Raw genomic sequence first — 15,995 nt, forward strand, 5'->3', positions numbered from 1 at the left:
GTGACCATCCATGGCCATGACTATCCAGGCGCTGACCATGGGGAATCCTGACACCCACCCTAACCCCCTTCTATCTGCTGACCCCCAGCTGCGGCGGAGCCCCATCAAGAAAGTCCGGAAGTCTCTGGCTCTTGACATTGTGGATGAGGATGTGAAGCTGATGATGTCCACACTGCCTAAGTCTCTCTCCTTGGTAAGGGTTTGCCCACCCCTACCCCACTTCAGAGCTGCCCCCAGGAGAATGAGGTCTCCTTGGAAGGCTTCTGCCCCTTGGAACTGTTGAGTTTTGGAGAGGACCCTGAAGGTGGAGTTAGTCTAGTGGCTCTCCAGCTGGGCTTCTGGAACGCTGGGTTCTGCGGGGAGGGGCTGTCAGGGAGGGTGGGTCTGGGCACCCACTGCTGGCTTCAGTCAGCAGCTCTGCTTGTCTCTCACAGAAGGTTTTGTTTGGCAGAGGTGTGTGGCTAGGACATGTTTAAAACCATGCGTCTCAGTCTCCAGCTCCTTCCCAGAAAGGGTCAGTGATGTGTCTTTTTTTTTTTTTTTTTTTTGAGTCAGAGAGTTTCGCTCTTCTTGCCCAGGCTGGAGTGCAATGGCGCCATCTCAGCTTACTGCAACCTCCGCCTCCCAATTTCAAGTGGTTCTCCTGCCTCAGTCTCCCAAGTAGCTGGGATTACGGGCATGCACCACCACACCTGGCTAATTTTGTATTTTTAGTAGAGATGGGGTTTCTCCACGTTGATCAGGCTGGTCTCAAACTCCCAACCTCAGATGATCGGCCTGCCTTGGCCTCCCAAACTGCTGGGATTACAGGCGTGAGTCACCGTGCCTGGCCTAGTGATGTGTGTTAAGGTACAGCCAGGCACTTGGGTACAGCAGCCCTGGGATGGGTGCTATACGGCCCTCAGGCCAGTGCACTTGCTGTGCCCGGTGCTACAGTCAGGTCGACCTCGGAAAGGGGGTTGTTGCCTGTGCAGAGCCTGGGTCCCCAGAAGCCATGGTGTGCGGCTGATCCCTCTGCTAACAATGGGGTGAGTTGGCTTGCCCTGGCTCAGAGTGGGGAGGCAGTGAGAGGCACGGCGGCATCATGAACAAAGGTTAAGGGTTGCCTGATCTTTGAAGTAGACTGCTGCCCTCACGATCCTTGCAGAGAAACCTTGTCCTGGCTAGGGGTCCTTGACAGGACCTGCAGTCAGATTACTGCAAAGAAAAAACGTCACTGCAGGGAGTGAACAGCACAGATTGAGTCAGGCGGGCCTGGGTTTGAGCCTGGCACCATTGCTGCTCTCTGGGATTTTTAAGGTTCCCTGAGCCCCAGTTACAAGCCTATAAAAGGGGTGCCAAGCCTAAGTCAGGAGGGTACAGTGCCAGGCAGGCCACAGAGGCTGGAAAGGCATGGGAGGGACTTCGTGCAGCTCTGCTGTGCTTGGGGTTGAAGCGGCATCTTTATGATGCTTGTGGATGTTTCTGGTCCCAGGAAAACTAGGAACAGCTTTGGTTCCTGAGGCTTTGATGTGACGGAGGCAACATTATTGAGTATGTTATTACTCGACAATGCTCAATAATACTCCACATCTATCAATTATGTTATTATGGCCTGGGGACTGCACAGCACCCATCCCAGGGCTGATGCGCCCGCACGTGCCTGACTGTGCCTCAAGACACATCACTGAATCAGGCTCTGAAACGCACACAGATGTTTCTTTACTTGATTACTTGATTTTTTTTTTTTTTTTTGAGGCGGAGTCTCGCTCCGTCGCCCAGGCTGGAGTGCAGTGGCTGGATCTCAGCTCACTGCAAGCTCCGCTTCCCGGGTTTACGCCATTCTCCTGCCTCAGCCTCCGGAGTAGCTGGGACTACAGGCGCCCACCACCTCGCCCGGCTAGTTTTTTGTATTTCTTTTTTTTTTTTTTTTTTTTTTGAGATGGAGTCTTGCTCTGTGCCCCAGGCTGGAGTGCAGTGGCGCGATCTCGGCTCACTGCAAGCTCCGCCTCCCGGGTTCACGCCATTCTCCTGCCTCAGCCTCCCAAGTAGCTGGGACTACAGGCGCCCGCCACCTCGCCCGGCTAATTTTTTGTATTTTTTAGTAGAGACGGGGTTTCACCGTGTTAGCTAGGGTGGTCTCGATCTCCTGACCTCGTGATCCACCCGTCTCGGCCTCCCAAAGTGCTGGGATTACAGGCTTGAGCCACCGCGCCCGGCCCGATTTTTTTTTTTTTAAGTAAGAAAGTTCTTTAGAACAAGATTAAGTTATTTGCATAATCTTTGTGTTTTTTTTCTTTGTTTGTTTGTTTTTTGGGGGAGACAGAGTCTTGTTCTGTTGCCCAGGCTGGAGTGCAGTGGTGCAGTCTCAGCTCACTGCAAGCTCTATCTCATCCCAGGTTCACGCCTTTCTCCTGCCTCAGCATCCCAAGTAGCTGGGACTACAGGCGCATGCCATGACACCCAGCTAATTTTTGTATTTTTAGTAGAGATGGGGTTTCACCATGTTGGCCAGGATGGTCTCAATTCTTGACCTCGTGATCCACCCGCCTCAGCCTCCCAAAGTGCTGGGATTATAGGCGTGAGCCACCACACCTGGCTCCTTGCTTAATCTTCTAAGTATAAAGTAAGATTAAGCTCACGTAAACTCCCCATCTGAAAGTAGAAACTGAGGCTTGGAAAAGTGTGCATCCTCTTTCAGGTCTCAGCACCCAGGTGGTGGTGCTGGGGTGGGATTGTGGGTTTTTTTCTTGCCTCTCACACCTTCTGGCAAAATGGTGACTCCTTGGTTTTGGTTTCAGCCGACAACTGCCCCTTCAAACTCCTCCAGCCTTACCCTGTCAGGTATCAAAGAAGACAACAGCCTGCTCAACCAGGGCTTCTTGCAGGCCAAGCCAGAGAAGGCAGCAGTGGCCCAGAAGCCCCGAAGCCACTTCCTGACACCTGCCCCTGTGAGTGCTGGCCATCCCTGGGCGTCCTGCAGTGCCTGCCTTCTTAGCTCAGGGCCTTTGCATAGGCTGTTCCTCTGCCTGGGTGCTCTTCCTGTCATTTCCCATGGCTACGTTTGCTTAACTTACTCTCTGATCTCAGTCTCAATGCTGCTTCCTCAGGGGGAAGCCTTCCCTGACCCCACATACTGTAGAGACACCCCCATTCTGCCATTCTCTCTTTTGTGACCTGGGTTTTACTTGTAACTAAATCATTATTCTGCATTTGGTTTGCTTAGTACATGTCTGTCCTCAGGCAGGGGCTGGCCTCAGGCTGCTGACCCGTCTCAACTGCTCCTTCTCACCCGCCTTCTGGCTGTGGCTTCTCCTTGAGAGGCTGGTGCTGCACGGCAGCGGGGCAGTGCATGGCCATGTCTCCTTGTCCAGCTTCCTGCTTACAGTTGAGGAAGCCCACAGCCAGGAAGTGACCTGACCAGGGTCATAGGGAATGTGGAGAGAGAATAAGAAGGTTCTGGCTTCTGGGGAGGGAGGCTTATAACTCCACCTGTCTGGCCAGGATCACCAGGGTCTGTTGGGAACACATAGTCCCTACCTGGATGGTAACCCTCTCACCTTCTCCCAGATGTCCAGTGCCTGGAAGACGGTGGCCTGCGGGGGGACCAGGGACCAGCTCTTCATGCAGGAGAAAGCCCGGCAGCTCCTGGGCCGCCTGAAGCCCAGTCACACATCTCGGACCCTCATCTTGTCCTGAGGTGCTGGGGGTGTCACGAGCCCATTCTCATGTTTACAGGGGTTGAGGGGGGCGTAGGGGGTCTGTGAATCTGAGAGTCATTCAGGTGACCTCCTGCAGGGAGCCTTCTGCCACCAGCCCCTCCCCAGACTCTCAGGTGGAGGCAACAGGGCCATGCGCTGCCCTGTCGCCGAGCCCAGCTGCGGGCGGCTCCTGGTGCTAACAACAAAGTCCCACTCCCAGGTCTGCCTGGTTCCCTCCCCAAGGCCACAGGGAGCCCAGTCAGCTTCTCCGAAGCCCAGGTCAGGCCTGGCCTCATCTCAGACCCTGCTTAGGATGGGGGATGTGGCCAAGGGTGCTCCTGTGCTCACCCTCTCCTGGTGCATTTTTTTGGAAGAATAAAATTGCCTTTCTCTGTGCTGGTCTGGACTCTGCCTCTCTACTGGGCCCTGCTCATGGTTCCCTGGTGGCCCATGGGCCTTCCTTTCTGGGATATAGGGACCTGAATGCTCATTCTCAGAGGCCAGCCTTATCTGCACAGCCCAGGCCTGGGCCCTTGACCCTGTTTCCACAGAGAGGCCCAGTGAGCTGGAGCAGTTTCTCTCATCTCTGCACCCAGTGGGCATCTCTGCAAAGCTCTGAGTACTATTAGCCATGGGGTGGGGTAAGGGTGGGCAGAGACTGGGGGCAGAGGAGGACGATGGTTTGGTGCAGTAGGGTCTTGCCTGGCCCTTGCCTTGGGTAGCTCACCTGCCCACTAACAAGCCCCTGCCTCAAGCTGAGCCCGGCTCGCAGGTCAGACTGGTAAGCAAGGAAGAAGGGTGAAGGCAGCTGGGCAGAACCCTCTAGCCCTGTTGGCCAAGGCTGAGCAGGAGACCAGGATGGGCTGGAACCCTCTTGTGGCCCTAAATCCCTAGGGTTGTGGCTACAGAGCACAGTGCTTGGCCGGTGGTTGGGAAGAGTCACTGGGGTTTGAAGAGGGGAAGATGCCAAGTCTGAGAACGTCTAAATGAGGAAGTGATGTTTTCAGCAGTAGGCTTCATGGGACAGGCACATGGCCATCCCTGTGGGCAGAGGTTGAGCGAACTTGGGGCAGGTCCTCACCTGGGGCAAGAGATGTGGCCTACTCTAGAGAGGTGGGGACTGAGTTAATTAGGGTGCCAGAGTTCAGATGTGTCTGGTCTCAGACACACCCCTTTCTCCCTGCTGAGCTCCCACCTACGGTCCCTCTACTCCCATCCATCCACACGCAGGGATGCCATGCTTGATCCTGGCAGTGTCTCAGTTCTTGATCTAGAGCCAAGGAGGGGCGGGGGCTCTGCGCTTCCCACCCTGCACCACGCAGCCCATGTGGTGTGGGGCCACATGCTCCTGCAGGTTCCATGGATGAACCACACCTAACTCACGCCCTGAGCTTTTGTGATTTGTCAGCCTGAAGCCCGTCCCCTCCCCAACTTCTTTCCCAGGCTGTGTCACTGGCCACTCCGTACAGGCCTTGGTCGCCCCCCCCACCGCAGGGCTGTCAGCATTGGTGGATGACCCACGGTGAGGATGGAGACTGCGTTACTTTGTCTCCTATAGCTCACACCAAGACTCAGTGGAACAACTTTGTCAAACTCAAATGCAGTGCGCTGCAGGCTAAAGATGAAAATTCCTGGGCCCTCTGAGTCAGGCACCTGGTGCGGAGCCTGGAAAAAGGGATTTTTAACAAACCACCAGTGGGTGATTCACATGCGGGGCGTTGGCTGGCCACACTCTGAACTGACTGGCCTGTGAGGCTCCAGGGGCTTGTGCCCCATGCCCTCTCTTGCCTGAGGTCTTGCTCATTCCTAGGGACTGCCCTGAGGCCCTTTCCTGTCCTAGAGGGAGGAGTCTGTAAAGAACAGAGCAGCTGCAGGTAACTGCAAGCTTAACATACCATCCTCACTGAGCTCTGCACTGTAGGCTTGTTCTTTGGCTCATGCATTAAGTAAATACTTACTAGGCCAGGTATGGTGGCTCATACCTGTAATCCCAACACTTTGGGAGGCCGAGGCGGCCAATTGCTTGAGTCCAGGAGTTTGAGACCAGCTTGGGCAGCATCATGAAACCCTCTGTCTACTAAAAAAAAAAAAAAAATACAAAAAATTAGCTGGGCATGGTGGTATGTGCCTTTAGTCCTAGCTCCTTGATGTGGGAGAATCACCTGGGCCCAGGAGGTCGAGGCTGCAGTGAGCCGAGATCATGCCACTGCACTCCAGCCTGGGCAACCAGAGTGAGACCCTGTCTCAAAAACAAAACCACACTTATTGAGGGTCCCTCCAGCCCCGCCCCCACATGTCTGGCATAGTTGTAGTGCTGAAGATAATAGCAGTTAAAGGACAGAAACCAGGCTTGGTGGCTCATGCCTGTAATCTTAGCAGTTTAGGAGGCTGAGGTAGGAGGATCACTTGAGCCTAGGAGTTTGAGACCAGCCTGGGCAACATGGTGAAACCCCATCACTACAAAAAATTTTTAAAACTTAGATGAGTGTGATGGCTCAGGCCTGTAGTCCCAGCCAGTCAGGAAGCTGAGGTGGGAGGATCTCTTGAGCTGTGGTTGTGCCTCTACTCCAGCCTGAGTGACAGAGCAAGACCCTATCTCAAAAGACAAAAACCAAAAAACCACTTTACTCTCATGGAGCTTAAATTTTTATTTTTATTTTTATTTTGTTTGAGACGGAGTCTTGGTCTGTTGCCCAGGCTGGAGTGCAGTGGCACCATCTCCGCTCACTGCAAGCTGCGCCTCCCAGGTTCACGCCAGTCTCCTGCCTCAGCCTCCCGAGTAGCTGGGACTACAGGTGCCTACCACAGCAACAGGCTAATTATTATTATTATTATTTTTGTATTTTTAGTAGAGACGGGGTTTCATCGTGTTAGCCGGGATGGTCTCGATCTCCTGACCTCGTGATCTGCCTGCCTCAGCCTTCCAAGGTGCTGGGATTACAGGCATAAGCCACCACGCCCAGCCATGGAGCTTAAATTCTAAAGAGCAGATATAAACCAACCAGTCTGTATAAAATGTGCCAGAGAGAACATGAACTTTGAAGTGAAGTGGGGGGTACTGTGAGACCAGTCATCTGCTCAGAGAAAATGGGGAGGAGTCAGATTTGACACAGCTCCCGGCCATCGTGGGGACAGGGAGGGAGAGCCCACATGGGAAGGCAGATTAGTTGCCACTCAGGTGGTGCTGGGGGCCCAGCTGCTGTTCATGAGTTTGGGGAACTTGGTCATGAGGATTGATCCAATCCTGGTGTTTCCCAGGCTAGTGTGGCAAGCAAGAGGGAGTTAGCCAGATAGTGCTGCTGAGGGGCAGAGGGCCTGAGTTCAGGATGGGAGTACAGGAGTGGGGGCGCTGTGGGCAGCCTGGGAGATGGACAGGCAGGAGGGAAAGATGAGGCTTAGTTAAGATGGCAGAGAGGGAGGCTGGGCGCGGTGGCTCACGTCTTTAATCCCAGCACTTTGGGAGGCCAAGGCAGGCGGATCATCTGAGGCCAGGACTTTGAGACCAGCCTGACCAACATGGAGAAACCCCATCTCTTCTAAAAATACAAAATTAGCCAGGCATGGTGATGCATGACTGTAATCCCAGCTACTCGGGAGGCTGAGGCAGAAGAATCGCTTGAACCCAGGAGACGGAGGTTGCGGTGAGCCGAGATCGCGCCATTGCACTTACTCCAGCCTGGGCAACAAGAGCAAAACTGTCTCAAAAAAAAAAAGCAGAGGGTGAGTGTTCTGGCAAGATCCGGATGGTTGCCTGGCATCTGGTGGCCAGCATGGCCTGGAGGTGAGAGGCTCACAGATAGAGAGACTGCGGTAGATTATTCCAGCAATGGTTCCCAAGGAATCACTGCTCCCTGTAGCTATTCCCTTGAGTGGGTCATGTGGTTGGCTTTGCCCCTATGGGACTCTGGGAGAATCTGCTGAAGGAGGTGAGAATTCTAGCTGTTCTGGTTGAGACTCCAGACATGTGAGTAAGGCCACTCTAAACCACCCAGCCTCACCTGATCTGGCCCAGACTGGAGGAACTGCCCAGCTGATCACAGAGTCATGAGAATAATAAATCAGTATTGCTTTAAGCCCTAAGATTGAGGATGGTTTGTTACACAGCAGAAGCTGACTGATACAGATGCTGGCATGAGGAACTGGGACATGTGAGTACTTGTGTGGTCCAGGATAAATGATAACATGTCCTGCTTCTCACAGCAAGGCAGGGACTGGGGCAGGAGCAGGCCAAAAGCCTGTTTTGATAGGCCAGGAGTAGTTTGGGAGTCTTAATTAGCCACTTTCTGAGCAGACCCTGGTGTCTCACTGAGGAAAATGAACACTGAGCCATGGGCTCAACAGGGTTGGGGAGAAACAGGAGACCTAGGGTTCCAGGAACTTCGTGGGAAATGAGTGGAGGGAAGGATTCTGGAGTTCAAAGCCATTGTGACCATAGCTGTGTCTTGTTCCCCAGAGGTGAAGGCACTGGGGAAGAGATGTGGCTCATGGCATCTGGCACTCTCCCAGGTCCAAGAGCAGTCCTGGATAGAGCTCTTACTTTGGATTAGACAGACTTGGGTGTAAACCCAGCTTAGCTCTTGGGAGCTATGTGTCTCTTTACTGCTGTGAGCCTTGGCTCCTTGGCTGTAAAGTAGGGAGAATCCTTCAACTTCAGACTTGTTGAAGGGATTGGGAAGAACATGGCACATACTCAGTGCTCAGATAACATGGGCTTTTAGTATGTTATTTCTTAGTATGTTTTTACATGTTAGTTTCTCATTTCTGTGTTATACACAATATACCTTGCAAAGGAGAAATTAGTGCCCTTGTTTCAGGTGAGTGCTGGGAGGGAAGATGGTAGAAAGTGGTTAAGTCAGGACTTGAGCCCAGTCCTGGACAGCGAGTCTGGCATTTTAATATGCCCCATTCCATGCCATCCTCTGTGTCATACTGTTATAGAATCTTTGAGGTGTCACTTTTCTGGTCAGAAACATCTGTGGCTGATGGCACCTTTACCCGAGTTCTTGTCCTGTGTCCAGGAGGTACACAGACAAATGGAAGGTGAACATGATTAAAAGAAGCTTTATTGAGTGTTACAACAGTTCACAGGAGACCGGCAGTGAGTAGCTTCTCTCTGTAGGCAGATGGTCTGCAGTGTTCAACTCTCAGCAGAGAGGAGGCCCTGGAGAAGGTTGCTCCTCTCTGCTGCTGTTTGTCCCATTATCTTCAGTTATCAGCAGAGAGGGTAGCTCCTCTCTGCAGCTGGGCATCCCTTCCTCTGTCCTCTCTCCTGCTCTGGCTGGGCCCGGGGCTTTTGTGGACCTCAGAGGGGGTGAAGTGCATGCTGATTGCCGCATGGATGGCCATGGGCAGCAGGGAGGGGGTACCACAAGTCCCCACTCTGGTCCTCGGAACTGGCAGCTGGCTCCCAGCCTTCAGGCCCTCCCTGGCCTGAAGGAGGGGCCTTACTGGGGACCCACGCCCTTCTGCCCAGGAATCTGACTCCTGCTGCCATTCATGGCCCCCCACTAGGTGCGGTGCCAACTCAGCTCCCAAATTGGAGCAGATGCCGGCAGAGGAGAGAGACCAGGCAGCAGGAGCAGACACCCCTGAGCCTGCAGGGATGGGGAACATTCCCCGCCCGAGAATGCAGGCTGCAGAGATGCCCAGGTCCTGCACCTGGGAGGGCCGCTGCAGCTGCACCCAGGGAGCTCCCGCCCTGCCAACTTGGAAGGGGCGGGGCTCCCACTTGTCCCCAGCTCCTGCCTGCTTTGTGGAGCAGGAGGCCCAGTTCTGCAGCTACCAGTCGGGTGGCTGCAGCTGCACCCAGGCGGGCAGATCTTGCCTACTCCCAGCCCCTCCTAAGAGCACAGGAAGGCTTGGATCCACAGTTGCAGTTTGGGCAGCTGCAGCCCTGCCCAGGAGGGCAGGTTCCTGCCTGCTGTGTGGAGCCGGAGGCCTGGGTCTGCAGCTGAGATTTGGGCAGCTGCAGTGGCACCCGGGGAGCACCAGATCCACGCAGTGTGCAGCTCCCGCGGTGCCTCCCTGACACAGGTGCCTCCCTGCTGCAGCCCATGTGATGGCAGCGGCCACTGACAATACCTGTCAGCCAGGGAAGGAGTATGGTGCCATAGAAAAAACCATAAGCATTAGATAGAGGTTCAGTTAAAATCTTTCCATCGGAGTGCAATATTCATACAGAAGAGTGCATGAATCCAAGTGGTTGTGGATATGTTTTCACAAAGTGGACAGACTCGCATAACCAGCATCCAGATCAAACAACAGAATAAGAGCAGCACTGGAAACCCCCTCTCCCCCCGCGAAGGGTAACCGCCATCCTGACATCAAACACCAGATTTGCTTTGCCTTTTTATTTTCATTAAATATTATGTCAACAGAATTTCACATTGTGTGAGATTCATCCAAGTAGATCTGGGTAGTTATGATTTGTTCATTCTCATGACCATTTTGTTTTATTTTATATATTTTATTTTTTATATTTTATACGCGGTCTTATTCTAGCCTTGAAATCCTGGGCTCAAGTGATCTTCCTTAACCTCGGGTGTCCCTAATAACTGAGACTGCAGGTGCACCACCACGCTTGGCTAATTTTTTTAAATGTTTCTATACAGACATGGTCTCACTGTGTTGCCCAGGCTGGTCTTGAACTCATGGGCTCAAATGATCCTCCTGCCTCAGCCTCCTAGAGTGGGGCTGGGATGAATTAGAGGCATGAACCACCACACCTGGCCAATTTTAATTTTAATTGACAAATAATTGTGTATGTTTATGGGGTATGATGTGATGTTTTGATTATATATACATAGTAGAATGATTAAACCAAGCTAATTAACGTATCCATCACCTCCCAGACTTATTTTTTTGTGGTGAGACCATTTAAAGTTCACTCTTCTTAATTTTGAAGTATACAATATTGTTTAGTTTTTCATTGTGTGACTTCCACAATTTACCCATTATCTCAAAGGAAGTGTGGATTGCTTCCAGACTGGCTATTACACATAGCGCTGTTAGCACCTCTGCCCAGCCAGCCCACAGTCTGGGAAGTAAGAAACGCCTCTCCCTGGCCGCCGCACCGTCTGGGAAGTGAGGAGCACCTTTACCTGGCTGCTGTGCAACCCTCCAAGTGTGAAGTGGTGGCCTTGCGTGTGGTCTCTCTGCCCTCTCCAAGTTTGCATTTTTGACATTAAAGTTTACTTTTAAATTAAAAAAAAAAAATTAGCACTGTTATGCACATCTCATCCTCATGTTTTGGTGAACTCTCTTGCACATCGGGTTTGTACATATCTAGGAGTGGAATTGCTGCGAATGGATTCGATGAGGCCACTTGCCATGAGAACCAAGGCACATTATTTGTGAATCAAGGCACATTATTTAGGTTTTTTTTTTTTTTTTTTTGAGACAGAGTTCTGCTCTGTCGCCCAGGCTGGGGTGCAGTGGTGCGATCTCGGCTCACTGCAACCTCCGCCTCCCGAGTTCAAGTGATTCTCTTGCCTCAGCCTCCCGAGTAGCTGGGATTACAGGCGTGCACCACCATGCCCAGCTAATTTTTTTGTATTTTTAGTAGAGATGGGGTTTCGCCATGTTGGCCAGGCTGGCCTCAAACTCCTAACCTTAGGTGATCTGCCCGCTTTGGCCTCTTCAAGTGCTGGAATTACAGGTGTGAGCCACCACACCCGGCCGTTATTTACCTTTTCTGAAACTCACTTTTCATATCTGTATATTGGAAATAAAAATACTTGCCCCTCAGTGTTGTGGCCTGGACTTAATGAAATTATTTCAGCAAGGCACTTAACCTGAATACAGCTCCTCTTTCCTCTTCCTCAGCCAGCGAGAGCACCCTCTGCCCCAACACAATAGCTTTTCCACGGCACTCTCTTTGCCAGGAACCCTCAACATGAACCTGCAAATCTTGCCTGTTGCCCAGGGTCGGTGGGGCTGCCTTTCCCCACTGCCTGTTGGCCAGCTGTCCTTTGGGAGCTTGGAGGTTACCTTCAGAATACTCAACAGAATGCTCCAGGCTGCCACTACATAGTGACAGATGTCAGCTCTGTCTTGCTGTGTCTTGACAGAGCCCCTGTGGGTAGCGCTTCCGCCAGGCTCACTCCCTCATGGCCCAATTCAGGGAGTTTCAGGAAGAGTAAGTTTTCCCAGTCCTATTGGCCTTTGGTTTATAGACATATATTCTCCACATCACTTTTTCCTCCTATTTCAGTTCTCTAGTTCGTGCACTTCATTAATCACTGTCATCCGGAACTTTTTCCCCCCAAGAAGTCTTTAATAGTTACCTCGTGTAAGCATTTGAAGGGGCCAGCCAGGTGGCAAAGTTATGATTACTTAAAAACAAACAAAAAAAACATCAGTGAGCCTAGGCAACATAGTGAGACCCTATCTCTACAAAAAATAGAAAAATTAGCCAGTTACGGTGTTGCACACCTGTGGTCCCGGCTACTTGGTAGGCTTCGATGAGAGGATTGCTTGAGCCTAAGAGGTTGAGGCTACAGTGAGCTGTGATTGTGCCACTGCACACCAGCCTGGGCGAGGACTCTCCCAGCCAGAGCAAGGACTCTGTCTCAACAAACAAAAAACCAAAACTTAACAGTTAAGATTTCCTCCTGAAAAACTTTCAAAAGACTTAAGTCTTCTATCTGCGGTTTAAAAAAGTATATAATTTTTGACCAGTTAACATATTCACATGTATTCCCATGTAAAAGAGTCGATAGTAAAAAAGGGCTCTCTCTTCCCTGCCCCACATTCACCCCGTTGTCTTCCCTGCAGGCAGCCAATATTAGTGTCTAGTGAAGAGGCAAGCAAATATTTCCATTAGGCAACAGGTTTAAAAAACATTTCAGGCTTTGTGGGCAGATCCCCATTCTAGAGTATCCTTAAAGAGAAATATTATGCGAAAACAAGCACATACATATTCATGTCTTCTCCCACAACTCTCCCCAAATGGTGGCATACTGTATAGACTGTTCTGGACTTGTTTCTTTTCTTTCTTTTTTCTTTTTTTTTGAGATGAAGTCTCGCTCTGTCACCCAGGCTGGATTGCAATGGTGTGATCTCGGCTAACTGCAGCCTCCGTCTCCTGGGTCAAGCTATTCTCCTACCTCAGCCTCCCGAATAGCTGGGATTACAGGGCCCTGCTGCATGCCCAGCTAAGTTTTGTATTTTTAGTAGAAATGGGTTTTGCTGTATTGGCCAGGTTGGCCTCGAACTTCTCACCTCAGGTGTTTCCCCCGCGTTTGCCTCCCAAAGTGCTGGGATTACAGGCATGAGCCACCGGGCCCGGCCTGGACTTGGTTTCTATCAGTTAAACTAGAGGTTGGCAAACCATGGCCCACCAGTCAAGTCCAGCCTGGCACCTGTGGCTGTAAGTCATTTTAATGGAACCTCTGTTCATTTGTTTACATGTTATATGTGGCTGCTCTTGTGTTGCAGTGGCAGGGCTGAGTAGTTGCAACACACACCGCATGGCTGGCAAAGGCTAAACTATTTACTATCTGGCCTTTTACAGAAAAAGTTTGCTGACCTCTGAGCTCAACAGTGTGTCCCAACCTTTCCATATCAACACAGAAAGAGCTTCCTCACTTTTTTTCAAGGCGTCTTACTATTTTATTATATGGCTGCAGGATAACTTATTTTTAATCAGGACCTTTTAATGGATATTTAGGTCACTTGACTTTTTGTTAAGACAGGATCTCACTATGTTGCCCAGGCTGAACTCAAGCGATCCTCTCACCTCAGCCCCCAGAGTAACAGGCTACAGCTGTGATTCAACACACCTGGCTCATTTCTAACTTTTTTGCTGCTGCAAATAATGCTGCAGTGAATAGGCTGGTACTTAGCTCACTTTCCACATGTGTGATTATATTTACAGAATAAAGCCTGGAAGTGGAATTGCTCGATCAAAGGCTATGTGTATTGATAATATTTATGGCTATTGTCAAATAGCCCTCCGTGGAGGTTGTACCAACTGACGTTCTTACCAGTGTTATGAAAGTGCCCGTTTTGCCCTACCTTTGCCAGCGGAGTATTTTAAGCCTTTTGGTAGTTACCAATCTGCCAGGTAAAAAAAGAGGTAGCCCAGGGTAGTTTTGCTTTGTATGCCTTTTATTCTGATGCATTGCATGTTCTTCCATGCATTTACGAGACGTGTGCTCTTTCCTCAGCTGGCCATTTACTGTCCTGGTCTGAGGATCTTCTGGGGACTGATCTCTCTCGCTGACTCTTTTGTGTCATTTTCACAAACAAGCTTTTGGGGAACAAAAGTCTTAAGGACAAACATATGCTGGCAATTAGCGCCATCGACATTCCAGATATCAGGACTGGGAAGGCAGGGTGAGACCTGCTGGGGGTCATCGTTCTGCTCTGAACTTGGAAGACTAACTTTCAGAGGGTTCTCGGTGTCCTCTTCCTCCACAGAGCTCCTGTTGACACAAACAGCCTCATGTTCCTCCAGCTTTTTGATGGGGACCACGTGGCAGGCGTTGTATTTGCAGATGGCCATCTTTTTGGCTTTCTTGGGGTTCTTTCTCCTGCATGATGCTAGGTGGTACTGGAATCTGCTGAGTGGGATTCGGTGGTGAGGATCGTAAGGGCAAATTTCAAAGGCTTCTGGCTCCATGAGAAGTTCTTCTTGAAGCAGGGTATCTCACTGCTCAGAGTCTAACAGAAATGCTTTTTGTGGAGAAGCCCTTTTGAAAGAAGGATGGAGTTGTCCTCTGCCCACTGTTGGCCCTTGGGATTCTGTAGGTGAAGGTCTTAACTTGTGGTCTCTGTTCTCTAGGACCATGAGTGGTGGATTAGAAGAGAGATGAGGAGCTGCCAAAAGCAGCTACACAGAGAACAGAGTTAGCAAATGGCACCTGAGACAGATCTATACACAGCAGATGCAAGAGCTGAAAAACCACAGCTGCTTGACTCAGGGATACACTGTGATGTCAAGCCACAGTCACCTGTGGTCACAATGGGCAGCCTAAGTCATCAGGAAGAGGCTATTGTGCACTGCTTGGGAGGGGTGGATGGCTTTGGGGAATGCTGCCATCTAAAATTATTCATGGATATATGTTGTGACGTAAGTCTTTTAACTGTATGTATTTGTTTTTGTTTGTTTGTTTTTTTGAAACAGAGTCTCACTCTGTTGCCAGACTGGAGTGCTGTGGTGCGATCTCGGCTCACTGCAACCTCCGCCTCCTGGTTCAAGCAATTCTCCTGCCTCAGCCTCCTGAGTAGCTGGGATTACAGGCGTGTACCACCACACCTGGCTAATTTTTATATTTTTAGTAGAGACGGGGGTTTCACCATGTTGGCCAGGATGGTCTCGAACTCCTGACCTCATGATCTGCCCGCCTTAGCCTCCCAAAGTGCTGGGATTACATGCATGAGCCCCCGCACCCGGCCTCTCCTCTGTTTTTGGGACACCAATGCTGGACGTACTCACTGCATCCTTATAGCATCTGTCTCTCTTCTGTGTTTTTTCCTCTGTGTGCTATACTCTGGATAATTTCTTCTGTACTCTAGTTTACTATTTCTCTTTTCTGCAATGAGCTGGCTGTTACCAAATATGCCTATTGGTTGTGTTTTGTTGTTGTTGTTTGTTTTTGAGACAGGGTCTTACTTTGTCATCCAGGTTGGAGTGAGTGGCACAATCCCAACTCACTGCAGCCTCGACCTCCTGGGCTCAAGGGATCCTCCCACCTTAGCCTCCTGAGTAGCTGGGACTATAGGTGAGCACCACCACACCTGGCTAATTTTTTTTTTTTTGTAGAGATGGGGTCCCACTAGTCTTTAATTTTCTTTTCTTTCTTTCTTTTTTTTTTTTTTTTTTTTTTGAGACAGGGGCTCACTCTCATTACCCAGGCTGGAGTGCAGTGGCATGATCACAACTCACTGCAGCCTTGACTTTTGGGGTGCAGGTGATCCTCACACCTCAGCCTCCTGAGTAGCTGGGAGTACAGGCACATGCCACCATGCCCAGCTAACTTTTTGTATTTTTAGTAGAGAAGGGATTTGACCATGTTACCCAGGCTGGTCTTGAACTCTGGGGCTCAAGCAATCTGCCCACCTCAGCATCCCAAAGTGTTGGGATTATAGGTATGAGCCGCTGCACCTGGATTTCTCATTTTTATATTTTGCATTTCTAGATATTTTGGTTGTTTTTCCAAAGCTGCTACATTACTTTGTAGAGTGTCTTATTCCCTACAGGTGTTTTCAGCTCTGAGTTGTTTTAAAACCTGCGTCTGGTATCCCCGGTATCTGAAGCCTGTATGGGTCTATTTTTGCAGATTTTCACCGATGTGTGCTGTTCCTTTGTGT

At 50.7% G+C, this 15,995-nt stretch overlaps 2 protein-coding genes across 4 annotated transcripts in view; one reads left to right on the plus strand and one right to left on the minus strand.

Annotated features, from left to right (window-relative positions):
* Window positions 1-4,075, plus strand: part of MYBL2 (MYB proto-oncogene like 2) — a 52,971-nt gene extending 48,896 nt beyond the window's left edge. For all 3 annotated transcript variants that reach the window (XM_005569048.5, XM_074005387.1, XM_005569049.5), the window contains 3 exons: window positions 89-193; window positions 2,781-2,930; window positions 3,550-4,075. In XM_005569048.5, the coding sequence (XP_005569105.1) occupies window positions 89-193; window positions 2,781-2,930; window positions 3,550-3,678 (384 nt within the window). In that variant the 3' untranslated portion in view covers window positions 3,679-4,075. The remainder of the gene's footprint in view (window positions 1-88; window positions 194-2,780; window positions 2,931-3,549) is intronic.
* A 9,698-nt stretch (window positions 4,076-13,773) lies between these two features.
* Window positions 13,774-14,689, minus strand: GTSF1L (gametocyte specific factor 1 like). The gene is made up of 2 exons (XM_045364472.2): window positions 14,026-14,689; window positions 13,774-13,950 (listed from the first exon to the last, which is right to left on the minus strand). Exons 1-2 carry the CDS (start codon window positions 14,302-14,304, stop codon window positions 13,858-13,860), a joined length of 372 nt encoding a protein of 123 aa, XP_045220407.2. The 5' UTR covers window positions 14,305-14,689; the 3' UTR covers window positions 13,774-13,857.
* Window positions 14,690-15,995: the final 1,306 nt, after the last annotated feature.

Source organism: Macaca fascicularis, chromosome 10 (genome assembly GCF_037993035.2).
Source record: "Macaca fascicularis isolate 582-1 chromosome 10, T2T-MFA8v1.1".
Taxonomy (NCBI): domain Eukaryota; kingdom Metazoa; phylum Chordata; class Mammalia; order Primates; family Cercopithecidae; genus Macaca; species Macaca fascicularis.